Source organism: Pongo pygmaeus, chromosome 10 (assembly GCF_028885625.2).
Source record: "Pongo pygmaeus isolate AG05252 chromosome 10, NHGRI_mPonPyg2-v2.0_pri, whole genome shotgun sequence".
Lineage (NCBI taxonomy): Eukaryota > Metazoa > Chordata > Mammalia > Primates > Hominidae > Pongo > Pongo pygmaeus.
In genome coordinates, this window is record NC_072383.2 from 2,666,791 (window position 1) to 2,684,924 (window position 18,134).

At 51.1% G+C, this 18,134-nt stretch overlaps 1 protein-coding gene across 19 annotated transcripts in view; it reads left to right on the forward strand.

Moving 5' to 3' along the window:
* The window catches only part of LOC129009980 (voltage-dependent L-type calcium channel subunit alpha-1C), a 716,779-nt gene that overhangs the window by 645,389 nt on the left and 53,256 nt on the right, over window positions 1-18,134 (forward strand). For 9 of the 19 annotated variants that reach the window (XM_063672327.1, XM_063672316.1, XM_063672317.1 and 6 more), the window contains one exon: window positions 11,573-11,656. In XM_063672327.1, the coding sequence (XP_063528397.1) occupies window positions 11,573-11,656 (84 nt within the window). Of the gene's footprint in view, window positions 1-10,898; window positions 10,983-11,572; window positions 11,657-18,134 lie in introns of all 19 variants that reach the window. The other 10 variants (XM_063672311.1, XM_063672312.1, XM_063672314.1 and 7 more) reach the window with 2 other exon arrangements.

Below are 18,134 nucleotides of genomic sequence, written 5' to 3' on the forward strand. Positions count from 1 at the left end.
TTCTCTTTGGCTAAGAGGTTCTTTGCTATAAAAAACACAGGATAATGGGGGAGTGTACCCCGCCCCCAGCCCAGTGCTGAAGCTAGGGACAGGCGTTCTCATACAGCTCTCTTCTTTCCTTCACAATCTTTCCTCTCTCCTCACTCTGCCCACCACCCACCACCTCACCTGTGTTCCGCCTCTACAATGGTCAGGGCAGCCTGAGGCTCAGAAGTCTGGCCGGCTCAGTTTTCCATCTCCTGGTGGGCCTTCTGTGGAGCCTCAGGGCAGATCTTCAGGGCCAGTGGCTCTTCTCAGCCTCGTGGGGATAACCCTGACCACAGCAACAAATGCCCTGCTCTTGGAGTCACTTTTGAGGAAGATGTTTTCATCTCTATGTAGTCTTTTGATATACAGGGAAATGCCTTGAAATCTTTTGCAGGAGCCCAGGCCTTGGTCGTTCACTGCTCTGTGTTCAGCCCTGCTCTTTGGGAAGGTATTCAAGAACAGTCTAAGATGTTGCCTGAAGAAAAAAAAGTGGCAGTCTAGTGGGACAAGGGTTTAGGATTTGGGATGAAAGGGAAGTGGCTGTGATTGGGTCACGTTCAAACATCGAGACTGTTGGTTCCTGCCTGGCATTCTCCCTCCCATCCTTCCCCTGCCGTAGCCTCTCTGGGTCCCTGCAGAAGCCTCGCTGTTCCTCGTGGTTCTGCTTGGTCCTGAGTGCCCCCATGAGCCTCTCCGTGGTTCCCCATTGTCCACAGAGGCAGCTGCTCTGGCCGGCCCCGTCCTCCAGCCCTTGTCTCCTTTTCAGAGCCACCTATGCTCTCACCTTTTCCATGTAATAAATAATAAACACTTCCAGTGCTGCATCCTTCAAGCTGCCTCCCAAGATCAGCCTGGCTAGAAGTGGTCTCCACCACCTCTGAGCTCCCAGAGCACCCTTTTCTCTCTTTTCTGGTACTTAATCAGAGCTCTTGATGGAAATGTCTCATCCTTCCAGCAAGACTGGATAGTCTTTGAGCAGGACTGTCTCTTGGTCGCATCCATACTAACCTCCTTCCAAATGCTAGCACAGTAACACCGTGTGCCTGTCATCTCTGTCAGTGTCAGCTGAATGAAGGCCAACAGAAGACAAGACAGGCAGCTTCCTCTGGGGTGCCCCTCCTCGCAAAAGTGACTCCAGCCCCTGGCTCACAAGCTCCAGCATCCAGCAAGGACACCCCCTTCAGTTCTCCACCCACCACAGGAGCTTGTCACTCTCTGGGGTGGTCTACTGGAAAAGAAAGCAGAGATGGAAGGCAAAGACAGTGGCTCTGGAGCCGCCATCCGTGCCGTGCTCAGCAGGACTTAGCAGCATGGCCACCCAGGTCAGGGAAATTCTGGCTCAAGTGTGCTCAGACAGTTCAGTGCAGAACTCAGGGCCAGTGAGAGGTGCTGGGCCCTGAGACTATCCCAGGCGAAAGTTCTGAAATTCAACCCTCCCAGGCTTATTGGAGGATAGAGTCTTTGTTTGGGGGTTTGTTTTGTTTCATTGGTTTTTTGTAATGCTGATTAACACCTCCACAGACTTAGTGGTCTACAGAACACAGTTCTGGAAATCCGTAGGGCATCACCATGATTCGGGGAGATAAAACTGACATTTAGTGTTTAGTGGGTGGGACTGAGATGCTGAAAGTCCCACAACATGTGAGAGGGTTCTGCCCAGTGAAGGAGCATCCTTGGGCCCTGTGGAATGTTTGGGAAATATTTATCCAAGGAGCACCCTTCATGGGTGATGTTCAGTGACACTGGTAGTGGGGGAGTCTTCAGTGGCTGGCCAGTGGCCGAGGCTCGGCAAGGATAACACTGCCACTAGAAATATGACCATATCTTGGATTGTATGACTGCATTTCCTCACTAACCTGGAATATTCACATTGAAAAACTTGAAGAGCAAGCAAGAATTTTATTTCAAAAGTCATACGGAAACCTAGACATTCTCTTGGGCTAGGTCTTCAATCTTTCTGGGCCCAATGCTCTTCTTTTTGGAATAGTCTCTCCACCCACTGTATACCCATGTCCCTACAGAGCTCCACAGCGCCCCGTGGTGGCCAGTGTCACTCCCTCTCTAAGAACCCACACATAGCCTCAGGCTGGCTGACTCAGCCTCTTAGTGACTTTTAGATGAAACCTGTTTATCCAATCTATTGAGAAACTGCAGTGTCTGCCACCGTCCACAGGAATCCCTAGGTAGAGAAATGCATTAAAAGGAGTAGAAAAGGGACCGGGAAAGAAGGGCAGCAGCTGGGGATGAAATGCAGCAACTCTCGCCCCAGCCTTCACCATCGGTACAGAATTCAGAGGCCAAAGCTGTGTGGGCCAAGCTCCCGCGTTCCCCTGATTATTATTTATTTGCAGAGTGCCCACGGGGCACCTGGTGCCACGCAGTGCTCCTTAGGCAGGCCCCAGCTTTGCTAGGAGGACCTTCCCCCTCCCCTCACCCCCCCCACCCCGTGGCTCTGCACTCAGGGATTTGCGTATTGTTGCAACACTGTGACAGGTTTCTTTCCAGCCTTGTGCTGGAGAGCTTAAAAGTCACTATGAAGGATAAAAAATAATTATATGACTTGCATGAAGCCTTCGTGTGGGAAGGGTAATATTAGCTATTACATTTAATTATTTAATGTAGAAAATTATTCACACTGTGTAAAAAAGCCCGGTGGGAAAGTACACTGTGGTTTCCGTCTCTGGCCCTGCCATGGGGAAGGAAACTGGGACACGCCGGTCTGTTAGGAAGAAGAGGGATTCCCAGACCTACAGGGTGCGTCGGCGATAACCCGACCCACTGAAGCCCAGGGTGCTGCCAGTGCTTCCAGCCCTGCACTGGGTCAGCCTGCCTTAGGGGCAGGAAGGACCTTCTGTGACACAGGCTGTGGGCAGTACAGGAAGGTAGCCTCTCGGCAAGAACCCCAACAACAACAGTAATAGTAGCAACTGCAGCAATCAGTGAGCACTTTCTCGGTGCCAGACAAGGCAGGTATGAACTCGTATCATTCTCACAAAGCCCTACAAGGGGCCAGGCGCAGTGGCTCACACCTGTGATCCCAGCACTTTAGGAGGCCAAGGCCAGAGGGCCATTTGAGCCCAGGAGTTCAAGACCACCCTGGGCAAGACCCCATCTCTACAAAAAAAAAAAAAAATCTATCTTTTAATTAGGCAGATATAGTGGCACACACCTGTAGTCCCAGCTCCTTGGGAGGCTGAGATGAGAGGATCTCTTGTGCCCAGGAGATGGAGGCTGCAATGAAATATTATTGCAACACTGCACTCCAGCCTGGATGACAGAGTTAAACCCTGTCTCTAAAAATAAAATAAAATAAAAACCCTACAAGGGCAAGTACTCTGGTTATTCCCATGTTGCAGGTAGGGAAGCTGAGGCACAGAGAGGTTAGGTAACCTGCCTGCACAACCCGAGGCTCATTGTGGGAAGTGAAGGCAGTCTATCATTTTATTCACATCTTGTTCAAGAGTGTGGGTGCAGGTTGCGGGCCAGATCCCCTGGCAGAGGAGCACTCGCCCGCTAGGTTAGAGAGGGCACAGTGCAGGGGTGATAGGATGGGCTGTGGGAGCTTTCTGAGAGTGCTAACCAGGAAGGGACCTCTCTGATTGGGGTTTGGAAAGCTCTCTCCATGGCCTTGGTCCTGTGGATTGGACTGGAAGGGGTTCTAGGCAGGCAGGCAGTTTTGAAGGCTGCCACAGATTCAAGCCCTCCCATAGCAAAGGAGAGATTGCTGCTCCTTGTTCCAGCCACACCTGATGCTGCTTATTTCCTGCCTCCCCTTCTTCAGAGTGCATGGTGCTGTTCATTTGAGCTTAAAGTTGCCTGTGTGCATGGCCATGTGTCTGCCCAGCCTTGCCCCTCTCCAAGGAGGCATTGATGCAGCACCCTAGTCCTGGAGGCATCTTTGCAGATAACGGCTCATTTATTCCAGCATGAGTAGTGTGAAGCAGCTATTGGGATCCCCCAATCTACCCAGGTACAAACTGAGGCAGAAAAAGAGCCTCCTGAGGCCCCCCAAATGGAGCTTAACCCATAACCCCAAATTTTCATCTGCTCCCAGCGGGGAAGATGGCAGGCTTCAGGAGGGCTGATTCATGTTTGTATGCCCAAGCCTTGCATAGTTACAGGCCTTTAGTAAGTGCTTATTATGTGTTGATGAGATAAATAAATGAATCAGTAAATAAATGGACGAAGGCCTTCAAAAATGTCCTGGGGAGGAAAAGCCTTAATTCCAAAGAAAATTGGGAGCAGAAAGTGTCCAGTTAAAAGTGTGCATTCTCAGGAGTGTTTTCCTCTTGCAACTAGGAGAGCAGCTCCCCTCGCCTCCACCCGCCTGGGGTCCTTTCATGAGGCAAGCACCCAGCCCCCTGCCCACTCCTGCCCTTTGTCCAAGCAGTCCTCACGCTAGCTGTGCAGCGTGTGTCTTGGGATGCTTCTGAATTAACACATCACAGCATGGGAGCTGACAGAGGAGGGCAGAAATCCCCACCTCCTCCCAGGCTGCTGGCAGCTGTGTGCTCCAGTTATGCCTTCTCCATTAGGCGCCACTAATTTCCATGATTACTGTTATGTCTAAACGGCATCCTGGTGTAATACAATTTATATTATCTCCGCTTGGTGTCGGTTACCATTGTTTTCATGATATCCAATGGGATCAACTCTGCATAGACACGTAGACACGCACCGAGACTTCACCACCTCCACCGCCACTGCCAGCTGCCAGTGGGACCCAGCTCCTCTCCCCGGTTCATTCGGCTCTCATCATTTCTGGGACCCAGAAAAGATCAATGTTTCCAGGAACTGGGCACGGCTCCCTGCCGCACAGCCACCTCTGCCCAGCCCCCTGCCTGGCGCACCTGCGCTCTCTCCAGTGCTTGCTCACTCAAGCAGGACCTCTGCTCTCTTGCAGGGACCCCCTTCCCTAGGTCCAGCGAAGCCATCTGTTGCCCTTCCCTCCCTCAGCGCCGCCCCACCTTGGCAGCCTCCAGCTGCTTGCTGACTGATGTTCCTAACCCTGTCTGCAAGGGCCCTTCAGAGGACCCTTTGTCCTTTTCCACTCTCCGTCTCAATCTCAGCAGCCCCACTTCTTATCCAGCCCAGAAGTCCTGCAGCCCCTCCAGCCAGCACGCTCCGTGCTCCATGTGTCCTAGGAGGGGAAACCAGGTGTTCAGAGTCAGCTTCCCCACAGGGCTGGGGCACTCAGGAGCTGGCTGCCTCCCCTGTGTTTCTTGGGGCAGATAAGGAAGGCAGGCAGGAAGGAACAGAGAAGAGAAAGAAAGAGTCACGGCAGTGACGGCACCTCTGCCCTCCAAATGCCTACGACTGACAGCACCACCCCAGGCAAGGAGTGAAAGGTGTGCGGACTTCCTCGTGGACGCCTTCTTGCCGCCAGCCTGATTGAAAGCTGGTGCTGCCTCTGAGGAGATGGCAGGGCCGCCTCTGCTCTGGGCAGAGAAGGAGCTAAGGACCCAGAATTCAAGGGCAAAGGCGTGCACCCGTCACCCCTTCCACAGCAGTCCCCTCGCCGCTCTCTTGTAACAGACAGAAAACGGCCCACTGCCGCTGCCCCTCTGGATAAAAGAAGAGTGGCCTGTGCCTTCTTCGGTGGGAAGAGTGGCTCCTAAGAACCTAGCAGTTAACTGTCTACATGAACTTGAGTCTTACAAAATGCAGCCGTGACAACCTGCACCCTGTCACCAATCCCAAACGGTGTCAGCCAGATTTCATTCAGGAGAGTTTGAATACTAGTGACCTGGAAGATGGACAGAAAAGGCCTGAGAGACAGACTAAAGGAGAACTCAAGATTCCAGAACCTTCAGCTTCCTCCTTCCTCCTTTCACACACCTAGGCTTTGTCTCCCTGCTGTTCAGTCCCACACCCAAAATAGAACCTGTGACTCCTACGTCACTAGGCAGAGCAACGCTGGTAAATAATGACAGTGGCTGGCCGGGCGCAGTAGCTCACACCTGTAATCCTAACACTTTGGAGGGCGGAGACAGGAGGATCACTTGAGACCAGGAGTTCCAGACCAGCCTGGGCAACATAGCAAGACCTCATCTCTACAAAAAAAATTAAACAATTAGAGGGGTGTAGTACTTGGGAGGCTGAGGAGTTTGAGACCACAGTGAGCTATGATCACACCACTGCACTCCAGCTGAGGCAACAGAGAGACACCCTGTCTTTAAAGTGAACATTTTTTTAAAAGGTAGAAATTCAGAGATTTTGGTCATCATCCTCTGTCTGGAACATTCACACATCCAGAACACCTATTTCTGAGGAGGCCAGATAGAGTCAGTATAAAGAATAGGCATCTCTTGGATTTTTTCAAAATACTCTCCTAGGTATTGGTCCTCACAATAGCCCTATGCAAGACCTAGGGCTGGTGCTCGTATGGATAATAATCAGATTATTATTACCTCCCCTCAGAAAGCTCAATCTCCAGCCGACTAGAATAAAGACAACAGTGATGACGAGATTCTTGAAATTGCACTTGAAGCTGTAATGAGGTGGAAGCCTCTGGACTCTGGTTGCTTTTTGTTTTAAGCGATTGCAAACAGAGGGCTTGGGAAGTGCGCCTCCAGTTGGCAAGAGGCCCACGATTTCTTACATAGGTAGTCATCCCATCCCTTTTCCCACTGGGAGATGGGCATGTCTTGTCCCCAAAAAGCAGAGGACCCGGGAGGCAGGCATTTCACAGCCAGGAAGCATTGCTGGACCATGGCCCCACAGTTAAGACACAGTATCTGGGACCAGAAGAAAGCAATAAAAGGTCAGGACACATGTGCCTTGGGGGTGGGAGCAGAAGAAATGGCAAGTTCTAAGTGCTTTGGATGCATGGTCTCCTTTTCACCCTCACCTCAACTCTGTGCTTTATCGCATGTTCTAGGTGTGGAAACAGTGGTATAGGGTGGTTATTTGTTCAAGGCTACCCAGCTAGTCAGTGGCAGAGGTAGTGTCTGAACCCAGATCTGCCTCCAGAGATCATGCTTTTCACCGCTATGCTACCTCTTTCAATTTGGTATATCTCCAACGATGGAGCCAAATCAGGGCATGGATAACCAAGATGGGAGAAAATCCACAATTCTTGTGCATGTGAAATGCATCCTATGATGCTTTTGCAGCAGTTGTTCCTTCCCAGCAATGATTTTCTGATGTCAATATCAATTTGGTGTCCATTTTCTCAGCCCACCCCTATCAGTGAGTGGAGGTGCTGCGGCACTCAGGCCTAGGTACCGGGAGCCTGGGGTGCACACGGGATCTGCCCTGGGATGGCCAGAGGAGAGGCCCATCTTATGAACACATCTCCAGAGTGGGGAGTTGGGAGGGGAAAATCCACTCAGCCTGTGGGATTGGGGGATGGCGAGGGCACGGCCTCCAGCTGCAAAAACGCTTTCCCTTCCGGGCAGCCCACCCTGCGTGGCTCTGAGGAGCTGGACAGTAAGAGGTTTGGTTTGCCACTTCAAGGGGAGCCAGGAAAACCCTTTCTCCAACCCCTTACTTCTCAACCATTTGGGACACAATCATCAGAGAAATAAGGGGCAGCAGGTATAACCAGGCTCCAGGTCAGACTGATTTTGTAAGACGTGTATGATTTTTTTCCCACCCTCCCTTCTCCATTACACCCTTAAAACCCCTATTACTAATGGTTTCCAGCAACCGAGGGGGTGGGAAAAAACAGAGAGAAGAGAGATGAGACAGCATCAAGCCCTTCCACTCCAGAGAGTGTTGGGAAAAGTATTCCTCCTAGAACCCAACCACCTGGGGACTTGGGGACTAGCAGGGAGGACCTGGGCCTTGTTTCTGGGCAGGGTGTGGTCCAGATGGGAGGAGGGGACAAAGGAGCAATGGGCATGGAGACCTGAAAGCTGGCCCTGAAATCGTCTTCATGGTCCAGCTGGAGGACTGAGGGGCTCTGGGCACCAAAGGCAGGATGGTGAGAGGATGGGTCAGGGTGAAGAGCTGCCTCTTAAAGGGACTCTGTTTGCCCCAAGACATGTACCCTCACCCGCTGCATTCCAGCTCTGCGGAAATCCCCCAGGGCTGGGTGCACAGGAGCTCTCGGTGACAAGGAACCTGGTTGGTTTCTGCAGCCCCCCAGGTAGTGTGCCACCGAACACAGATGTCAGTCTAAAGCCTGCAGTAGCACAGCCCGCTCAGGGCAAGTGTGAGGCACAAGGTCTTAACTCCAACAGAGCCCAGCCAATGCCAATCCAGTGAGAGCATGGAGCCATGGGCAGAGGGGGCTCCCGTGGTCAAGAAAGAGGGGGCTGTGCCTTCTGTCTGCACACATATGAAGAAATCCAGAAGAAAGGGTGACCAGGGGTGCACAGCCAGGCGGTTAACAGGGTTCCTTTAGGTCTCAGCCTTTCACCCTGGTGCGCCCGTTGATTAACTGTGTGTTTCTCTGGTTTTCAACACCAAACCTTTGCTTTGTTCTGTCCATTTCTTCCTTTTCCTTTCTCCATCTCAGAGGTGTTGCAGACCAAGGCCAACTTACCCATTTTGTTTCAGGTCTCTCTGGTGGATGAAGATTCCAACTCATCCTCCTTTCTTGAGCACTGACACTCACACCTTCCTCTCTCTCCTCCTGCTCCCACACCCAAATAATGTTTTCTTGCACATTTCCTAGGCTGATGCAGAGAATTCCTGGATTCTGCTCTTGTTCTTGTTTCTCTCCCTTCTCTTCCTTGGCTTCCCTGCCCTTCCCTTCTGAAATAGCTCCACCCCACAAAGACAGTATTCATATCAAGAGGGTCTCCCAGTGATTTCCAAAATCTAATTTTAAGACTTATGCATAGCTGTAGCTCATCTGGGGTCTTCACTTCTTATTTCCCTCTCCCCAAAATCACTATTCTCCTTTTGCCCGGTGAATGATATCTGAGAACCTGAGAGCCCATTGGTTATTTCCTGCTCATAGCATATGACTTAAATGGGAGAAAGAAGTCTCTCTGCCTCATAGGCTCCACTATACTCAGAAAAATCCCCTGGGAAGCCAACAAGAAAGCTCTGATTTGAAGCTGACCCTCACCTCACCCACGCCCTGGTCAGCTAATCTCTGCTTCCCCCATCCTGGCTGTCCAGTCTCCGTGGTGGCGTTTCTGTTTTCTTTTGGCAGAAATGCCTGGGAACCAAAAGGCCCCTTTCCCTGTGACCTGACCTCCCACGCTAAGAATAGCAGCCCCAGGACAGCACGTCTTTCGGTCCCTCTGGAAAGAGGGCATGGCTGGGAAGTGGGAAGTTAAGGGAGCTGGATAGAGCTGGGAGGAAAGGGAAGAACACAGGTTCTTGGCTTTGTGAGTAAAAAATAAAGAGGAAAAGTTGGCAGCCTTCAAGTGAGCTGGGGAGAGATCTGGGAACCTCTCGGAGGACGCTTCATGCTTTCATACCCCACTCCAACCTCTAGAATTCCACCTCCTGGAAGCCCAGAGGGCAGGAAAATGCTGGTCCCACTGAAAAAATGTGGCCAGCCCTGTCTTGTCCCCTTTGCAGACCATTTCTAAACTAAAGGCGTGAATGTTTTTTCTTAAAGAAGGCAAATCTCTGTAGTACTCAGTCCTTCCCCCTCCACCCATGGGGAATATGACTGCCTGTAGCTGGGGGTGTATGCCCCCATTCGGTCACAGAACATTGCTGTGCAGGCTCCTACACCTCCTACACCCAAGAAATCCATCTGCTAAAGAGTCCACTCATCCAGGACACCTGGGGTCCTATAGGGCCTCTGGGACAGCCCATTCCTTGGTTGACCCGTTGTCCAAGTGCGTGAAAAAAGTCTTTTAAGAACATTCATCCCTTCTGTTCTCCAAACATGGTGAAAAATAAACAAAATCCATAGCTACAGAATCAAGTGGTAAAGTCAGGACATTGGTCTTCCCCTTCTGTGCCAGAATCTCTCCTTCAGGGCACCACTGTCTTCATCCCCTTCTAGGCGGCCAGCCTCTCCCAGCCCACCAGCCTATCCCTAGCAAACCCATCCTCAGGAAACGCTTTGATCACCGCGTGCCCTCTGAGTGGCGTCTGCGTTCAGCAGGACCCTATCTCCAAATGACCATGAAAGAACCTGGGGAGGGGCTTAGAAAGCCTCAGAAAGCTCTGTCGAGAGCCACATAACCCACTCCCAGACTAGGAGCCCAGCCTTGCCTCTGTCTCCTTTCCTTTAGGAAAGTCTTTGCCAGGGTTGGAACTGCCCCTGGAAACACTGGGGCACCCAGTGCAGGAACTAGGGTTACCCTGATTTGATCTGCACGAGTTGCACTTATTATGGATCTTGTTTTAACAATTTGGTCCTTCTTTTATTTTTGAGCTTTATATGGGTCACCTCTGAGCCCAGATAACCTGCCACCCTGTGGCCCACACTGATGGCTGTGGTTTTCAAAGCCTTTTTCATTCTCAGCTTCACCCATAGGACCGAGCCCACTACCCTCTGAGGGGTCACACACCTGTGTTCCCTCCCTCCAGACAGGCCCTTCTGCTGGAAGAGAACTGGGGGTGCAGGAGATGCTCAGCGTGGACTGAGAAGAGAGCATAGTAGCCACATCCTGCCGCCTGGCGACTTGCACCGCCCCACCCCCACACCCTCTCCTGCCCCTGGTGGGACGTGGACAGGGCCTCTGTAGAGAAGGGGTAGGGTGGGTGGATCTATAGGATGGGGGCCACGTGACCGAGGGAATGCGGGCAGTAGGGTTAGAGTGTCACCTCCCTGCTGCTCCTTCCTTGCTGGTGCTCCTGGGCTCCTGGGCTCCTGGCCATGGTGAGGGCGTCCGGAACTCCAGAGGCAACACGGAGGTGCCTGGACGATGATTCTGATGGTGGTGTTGCTCTGTTTTTGTCTGTCTAATATTCCTTTTTAATCCCCATCCTGCCTGCCCTCCCTTATGTAGGGTTACTTTAGTGATCCCTGGAATGTTTTTGACTTCCTCATCGTAATTGGCAGCATAATTGACGTCATTCTCAGTGAGACTAATGTGAGTATTACTCTGCCCTCCCCAGGAAACCTCCTCATTCCTCCTTCTCTGCCTCCTCTATTTCTCTCTCTCTCACTCTCTCTGTTTACCTTCTTTTATTTTTTTTAATTTCCTGTTTTTACCCGCCTCCAGTCATGTCTTTTATTGAACCTGCCGTCGTCCTGTGGGGAAAAAAAGTGGGAGCTTCTCCTCCTTTTTTTTCCATTTACCTCAGCTCTGCCCGGTGGTGCCGGGCTGGGGCGTGGAGCTGAGCAGAGGGAGTGGCGGTGCAGGGGACACACCGCCCGGCTCCCCGGGGTGGCCACAGCCCCACGCCACCTTTGAACTAACCCAGCTTTTGTCAGGCCTCTGCACCCTGCGAAAACCAGGTTATCCAGGTTTGAGCCGCCAGAACTGTAGAGTGGTAAGAGAGTGTTTAATATGCCCACGTAACCTCTTTCTTTTCTCATTTTTTTTCTCTTCTCTCCCTTTTTCCATGCCTTTTTTTTTTTTTTTCATTTTTCCTCTTCCCTTTTGTTTTGTTTTCTCCTTTGTTGTTGGTTTTTTTTTCTTCTCTCTCTCTCTCTCCTCGGCTTCTCTGCCCCATGCAGCACTATTTCTGTGATGCATGGAATACATTTGATGCCTTGATTGTTGTGGGTAGCATTGTTGATATAGCAATCACCGAGGTAAACGTAAGTACATGGCGTCTGTCCCTAACCGTCCGTGCCTGCTCTAACACTCATTTGTCTTTCCCCGGTTTTTTTCCTTCATTTTATTTTCTCTTCCCACCTTCTTATTTTTATTTCTTTTTTTTTATTATTATTTGTTTGTTTGAATTGGTTTGAAGGTTTTTTTTCCTTGTTGCTTTATTTTGAAATCTTTTTTTTTTTTTAACTTTGGAACGCATTAGGCCTTCCCCTTTTCTGTTAAGTTCTGATTGCTGCATCTTTTCTCTCTCCCGTACAATCAGCCTGGCATGACTCACACTGTATCAGAGGAAGCAGCTCTGGGAGCCGTGGAGTGAGAACATGAGGGGATGTTTGCCACTCTGGGCAGCTGCTGGGGCAGGGACCCAAACCTCTTCTGACCTCTACCTTCTCCTCCAGTCACTGCCTTCCCTACTCTCTCCTTTCCATCCCCACAGCATCTCAGAAGGGAGCTCTCTCAAAGTGGAACACCCTGAGTTAAGGCTAAGACTCAGCCTACATCGTCAGCCATAGTCCACCCTTACCCAAGGACCACCCATGATCTTGGGTTGAATGGGCTCTGTTTTCATTTAACATCAGCAGCCCATGCAGGCATCTAGGTCCCTGCAGGCTCATTTGGAAGAGGAATGAGAAGGGGAGGATCAGTCATGTCTGAACTCTTCTCTAGAGGTGGTGGGTGACCTACTGAGAGCTGCTCTGGGTGGACCTTTCCTCCTAGTTGCTGTGGAAGCAGGCCCCATGTGAGCACCTCACTCCCACATGCACCTGCCACCCCTGCCCTCGACCCCTGACCTCTCACACCCCTGCCTCTGGCTCCCTAGCCTCAGACAGAACCCCAGCCTCTGCAAGGCCTCCTGCCACCTCCTTCTCCCAAGAGGTGCCTCCTCCTATACAGTTCCTACCAGTTCCTGCACATGTCTTTTCTGTTACCTGGCATGTTTAAATCTCTCTTTATCTATAGGCAAGCCTTCTTGCGGTCTTTCTTTAACATGTGTTGTTTAATTTTTTTGTCATTATTTTTCCTTAATTAAGAGACTTGGTAATGTTTGCATAGACTTTTGATGCACTGAACCATTGAATAACAGCACAGAGCAGACGCCTTAGAGTTTTGATCTAAGATGTTTGGAACTACGCAGCCCACCACCCCCAGCCCCTCCATGCACCCTTACTCCCCTCTCCACTCCATCTTTTGCTCCCAGTCAGTTACACTGCTGTGTTATCTTGCCTGCCAGATTCTTCCAGATTAGAAACCCCTGTCTGCTCCTCTTTCAGCAGATGGACTATGGAAAGCGGTTGTTACACTTGTCACATGTCCCCCGCTGTAGCCTGGTGCCCCAACCCTGCTCATCCTATAGCTCCAGAGACCATGGCCCCTCTGTCTCCCTGTGTCTCTGAGAACTGTCTTTGTCCGGTGTGTATATGTGTATGTGTGTATAAGTGAGTGCATGTCTGTGTGTGTGTGAGCATGTGTGCATGTGTGTGAGTGTGTATGTTTGTGTGTGTGTGCATGCATGTGTGTATGTGTGTGAGTGTATGTGTGTATGTGCACTTTCTCTTAACTTCTCCCAGTAAATCCTCAGATCATTTTTTTTTAAATCAGTCTCCCTACTCATGCTCTGAGACTCCTCTCCCCTTTCTGAATGGACCCCAGTTTTGCAGCTGGATGAGCCCCAAGTTGCTCTTCCCACTCATGCACATAAAGGCCAGAGCTTCTGTGCCCAGAGCTTGTGCCATGCAGTGCTCAGCCGCGGGAGACACTGCAGGGAGAGAAACAGGAAAGACAGGGCAGCAGTGGGCTCTGCCCTCAGGAGTTTTCCTTTCCAGACAGCAGTGCAGATGAAAATCTATGCAGAGGGGCCAAGAGCCCCACAGCAGGAAAACGCAGAAAGGTGACAGCAAGCTGCCCCCCTGTACAGTGGCCCACTGCAGCTCCGGGGGTCCTGTGGGTTCTTCCTACAGTGGGCAAGGCGCCTATCACTCAGTCTGCCATTTTCTCCCAAACTATTCATGTCTTTAAAGAAAAAGAACAACAAAAAAGCATTTTCTAGGATATAAAATTTATGCAGAAAAGGGGGCTCTGTTGGGGATAGGGAGGAGGCCTGAACCCGTCCAGCAGCTCCTGACATTGGAATAGTGGTTTTCTATTTACAAGTCACTTTGCATTTATCTGACTTAACTCTAAACTACCCTTGAAATTTGACAGGTAAGAATTCTCATCCCCAATTTGCTGATGCTAAAGGTGATGATGGAGAGATTAAGTACCTTTCCAGTGCCTCAGAGTCAGCCTAGCCCTCCTGGGGCCAGCTCACTTCCTGCTAGGCCAGAATTCCCGGTTTCTGTACTCCACAATGCCTTTTGGTAAACAGAAACCTCACCTGTCCCTCCTGGTGTACTGCCACTAGCCACGACTTACTCAGAACTTACGCTCTGTAATTGATATCTTAAATAACCACAGGGTTTTTCCACTTTCTAAATAAGCAATAATCAGCCACCCTGAGAGTTCCGCTGCCCCTGTGTCCTCCCACACTGAGATGCTCCGGGCTGAGGTGTTTGTGGCTTTGAAGTCCCACCGAAGGATTGTCGGGGGACAGGGTGGCAACCGTGCATGTGACTGGCAGCCAGAGGAGGTGTCCTGAGACCCAACACCTATTTCGGAGCCACTTTCTCCCTCTCCCACACAACTGATGTCTTCCGAACCAAAAGAACAAACATAACATCCCCCAAGGCAGGAAGGCGGTTTGGGAGAGGAGAAAGCTGGACTTGAAGTCAGAAAACTGGCAGATTGTTGAGTCTTGCTGCTGCTTCCTGTCAAAGCGTTACCAACATGCCCAGAGACTCTGTTTTTTCATCTGTCAGAGGAATGTGGTATTTACAGCAGTGTGTTTTGAAGCTCAAATAAGAGCATCTATTTAAAAACTCTATATAAACTGGTAAAGCACTGTGGAATGGGAGGAACTGTGGCACCCAGGCAAATGACATTCCTTCCAAAGTTACTGCTGGTGTCACTCGGAGGGCCTAGTCTCCAACCAAGACCTTTTGGTTAGTCTAATTATAACTTACAACCCACAGTCGAGAGCACTGTTTCCCAGATATGCTTACACCCGTAGAGATGGCCAACAGGTACAACCGGATCAAAGCCAGCAGACACACACTTACCACGGCCCATGACTCTGGGCCTCGAGGGGCCTGCTCTGAAAGCACAGTCCAGCTTGACACTGCGCTCACATTGCAGCCAGTGTGAGGGACAGCAGCTTACCTGAGCAACACCTCGATCCTCAGAGGTCACTCCCTCCCACTGGGTGGTTCTGCCTCTGGGGCATTCCCAGCATTTTCTTCCAATCCCATGGGATCCTTCAGAAAATCCTGCATCCCTGGGCCCTGCTCCGGGCCTTCCCAGGTATTTTTAGTCGTACTCTCATCACAAGACATATATTCCCAGGGATATGGTCTATTTGGAAAGAGTCTACATTGTTAGCCTCAGTGTAATCCATGAGGATGTTTCACCTGCCATCTTTAACTCCTAAACCCCTCCCCAGATGCCTTATCCACCCTAACTTTCCTCCAAATATTCCCCACATTTAAACTCGTCTCACCTTTTCTCTTTCCTGGGCTATGGGGCCCCTCCCTCTCAGGAACCATCATTCATTCATTCCACAACATTTAGAGTCTCACTTCCTATATATCAGGCACCATTTGAGGCACCTGGGATCCATCAGTTGGCAAACCAAAAGCCCCTGCCTTCACAGATTTGCATTGTAGATGGGAATAATCAGACAATTCACAATGCAATGAGGACAGAAAATAAGGAACTCATACGATGTGTTAGAAGATGATAGACGTTTTAGGAAAAAAAGCAGTGCCTGATAAGGGGGCTCCAAGGTGCTGGGGAGCAGTGATGGCAGGTGTTGGTTTAAATAAGATGGGCTTCCTTAAGGAGGTGAGAGTTGAACAAAGCAAAGACATGAAGGAATTGAGGATTCTCCATGTGGAGATCTGGGAGAAGAGGTAGCAGGGCAGGAGGAGCCAACCTGGCTGGTGCAGACTGAGCTGGGAAAGGAGAGGCGAGGGTAGCAGAGGGGTAACTAACAGGGTCCACTTTTGGGCTTTTACTCTGAGCAAGAAGGGGACATACTGGTGGCTTTGAGCAGAGGTGTCACGTGACCTGACTCTGGTTTTTAAAGAGACCACTCTGGCTGGCTGTAGGAGTCAACGGTGGAATCTGGAAGATCATTTAGAAGGCAAATGCAGTCATCCAGGTGGAAGATGCATAGCATGGAGCAAAGCTGTGGCAGTAGAAGTGGTGGAAAATGGTCAGCCCATCACTCTGTTTTGCAAGCAAAATTAACAGTGTTTCCTGACAGGCTGCATGGGGGCAGGGGGAGAATTGCCCAGGAGGACTGGGAGGTTTGGCCTAAATCAGAGAAGGATGGAGCAGGTAGGCAAGGAGGTGGACTGGAGGCAGGGCCTGTGTGAGTGAGGAAAAGCCAGAGCACAGTTTTGATGTATCTGTTAGCCCTTGGAGGGGAGACGTCAGGTGGACAGGTGGACACACTGGTCAGAGGCCTGGGGATGGCGTCATTCACAAGAAGATGGTACCCAAAGCCCCAGCACTAGAGAAGAAGAAGCGACAAGAGTTAGAGGAGCGGAGAGGCCTGGGCCAGGGCCTCTGGCACGAGGAGATCAGGACCCACAAACTTCTGTTCATCTGGGAGATGCCGCTGAACAACTGCCAGGTGTCGCAAGAGGACCGTCTTCAGGCCCCCTTGTGTGGTCACGCTGAATTCTGCCTCAGTATCTGAGCCATGGGCCCCGGCCCTTCTCCTCCCAATGCATCACCTGGGTCTAAATCCGAGCTTTTCTTCCTCTGTGAGCCGGGGAGATACGAGTGCAATGTCCTGCTGCTCTAGGGAAGCCTCTTGCTCTTCCTCAGTGCTTGGGTCTGAAATCATATTTTCCTGCGCTTCTTCATGAAAGTTACTATAGCATCAAAAACTGCTCCCTAAACATCCCAAACTGGAATTAATTTGACTGCTTGGGCCAACAGCCTTTCCCGACACCCTTCTTTTCCATTCTGTACTTTAAAGTATACTGAACAATAGAAAGTGCTGGGCAGCCTGAATTCCTGCATTACGGACATAGAGAAACATTCCCAAGTTGTGAGTGAAGAAGCCTTGGTTATGCTTCCAGCTCTGGTGACTTAGAGCAATGAGCTCCATTCTCTGGGCCTCAATTTCCTTGAATGCAGAAGTGAGGAGTGAGAGGTTTGGGATGGTCTCTTGCAACTCTGCAGTGACTCTGACTTGGGCATTCTCTGACAGCTGGAGGTAGATGCTTCCTTGCCCCCATTGCCTTGCTGGGTTCTGAGGTGGTGTTTCCTGTCATCAGGCGCCCATGGCTTCGTGGGGATGCTTCTTGCAGGGAATCATCTGCATAGAGATAATCCCCGAAGCCACAGTGCTGAAGGGCAGCAGGGGAGGACAGGCTCCCTTGGCTTTGGTGGAGCTCACCTGGAGATTCTCCAGAGAAAAGGAGCAGGAGAAAGACCAGGGAGCAGAGCAGGCACAGGGAGGGGAAAGAACACTGGCCCTGGAGCTTCTGGGCACAGCTCACAGGAGGAATTGCTGAAGGCTTTGCATGATGCACAGAAGTGTCCAGAGCAGGGAAATAAAGCCAAGCGAAGGCGGCACTGGCTGTGAATGTGAGGAGGAGAGGACCGACGTGAGGATGACCTGAGGAGCACGGATCAGGCATCATGCTGAGGACACCATACACATGATCAGATGAAACCCGTGTGCTTACTCTCCACATGAGGAAATCAAGGCTCAGACAGGACGAACATCTGCCCAGGGCCACACGGTGAATGGGAGGCAAATCTTGGATTCAAACTCATTTCTGTCCAAGAATTGGCTCTTGCATTTCCACAGTGCCCGCTGGCTAAATCCCTGGGCCAGGCTGGCCTGGGCATCACTGAAGGGCAGGACCCAGTGGCTCCCGCACTCCTCATTCAGTGCCTCCTGGCAACGGGACTTGGGGCGGAGCTGCCTGACTTGACTTCTCTGTGTCGGTTGATGCTGCAGATGCTGGATCCACAAAGCCTGGGATCCCCCTGGGATGCTCAGACAGAATGCAGGCTACACACCGGGATCCGTGTCTCTGGTTACAGGGACCAGAAGACAAAGGCCAGGAGGCGCAGAGCAGCACCACTCCCTTTGCCCAGTTGGCATCTGCATCTGCAGCTGAAGAAAGAGACTGGGAGGAGGGGGGCCAGAGGGAGCAAGCAGCAACAAGGCAGGGCAGGGAGTGTCCAGGGATCAGCATGTCGGGGTACTGGTCCCAAGTCTTCCCCACCTTCAGGCCCTGAAAGCCTTTCTACCTTACTATCTTTCCACCATAGGCCCACAGGCACAATTTCCAATAACTGTCGCTCACTACTCCCCACAACAACCATAAGCAAGCCGGGCTC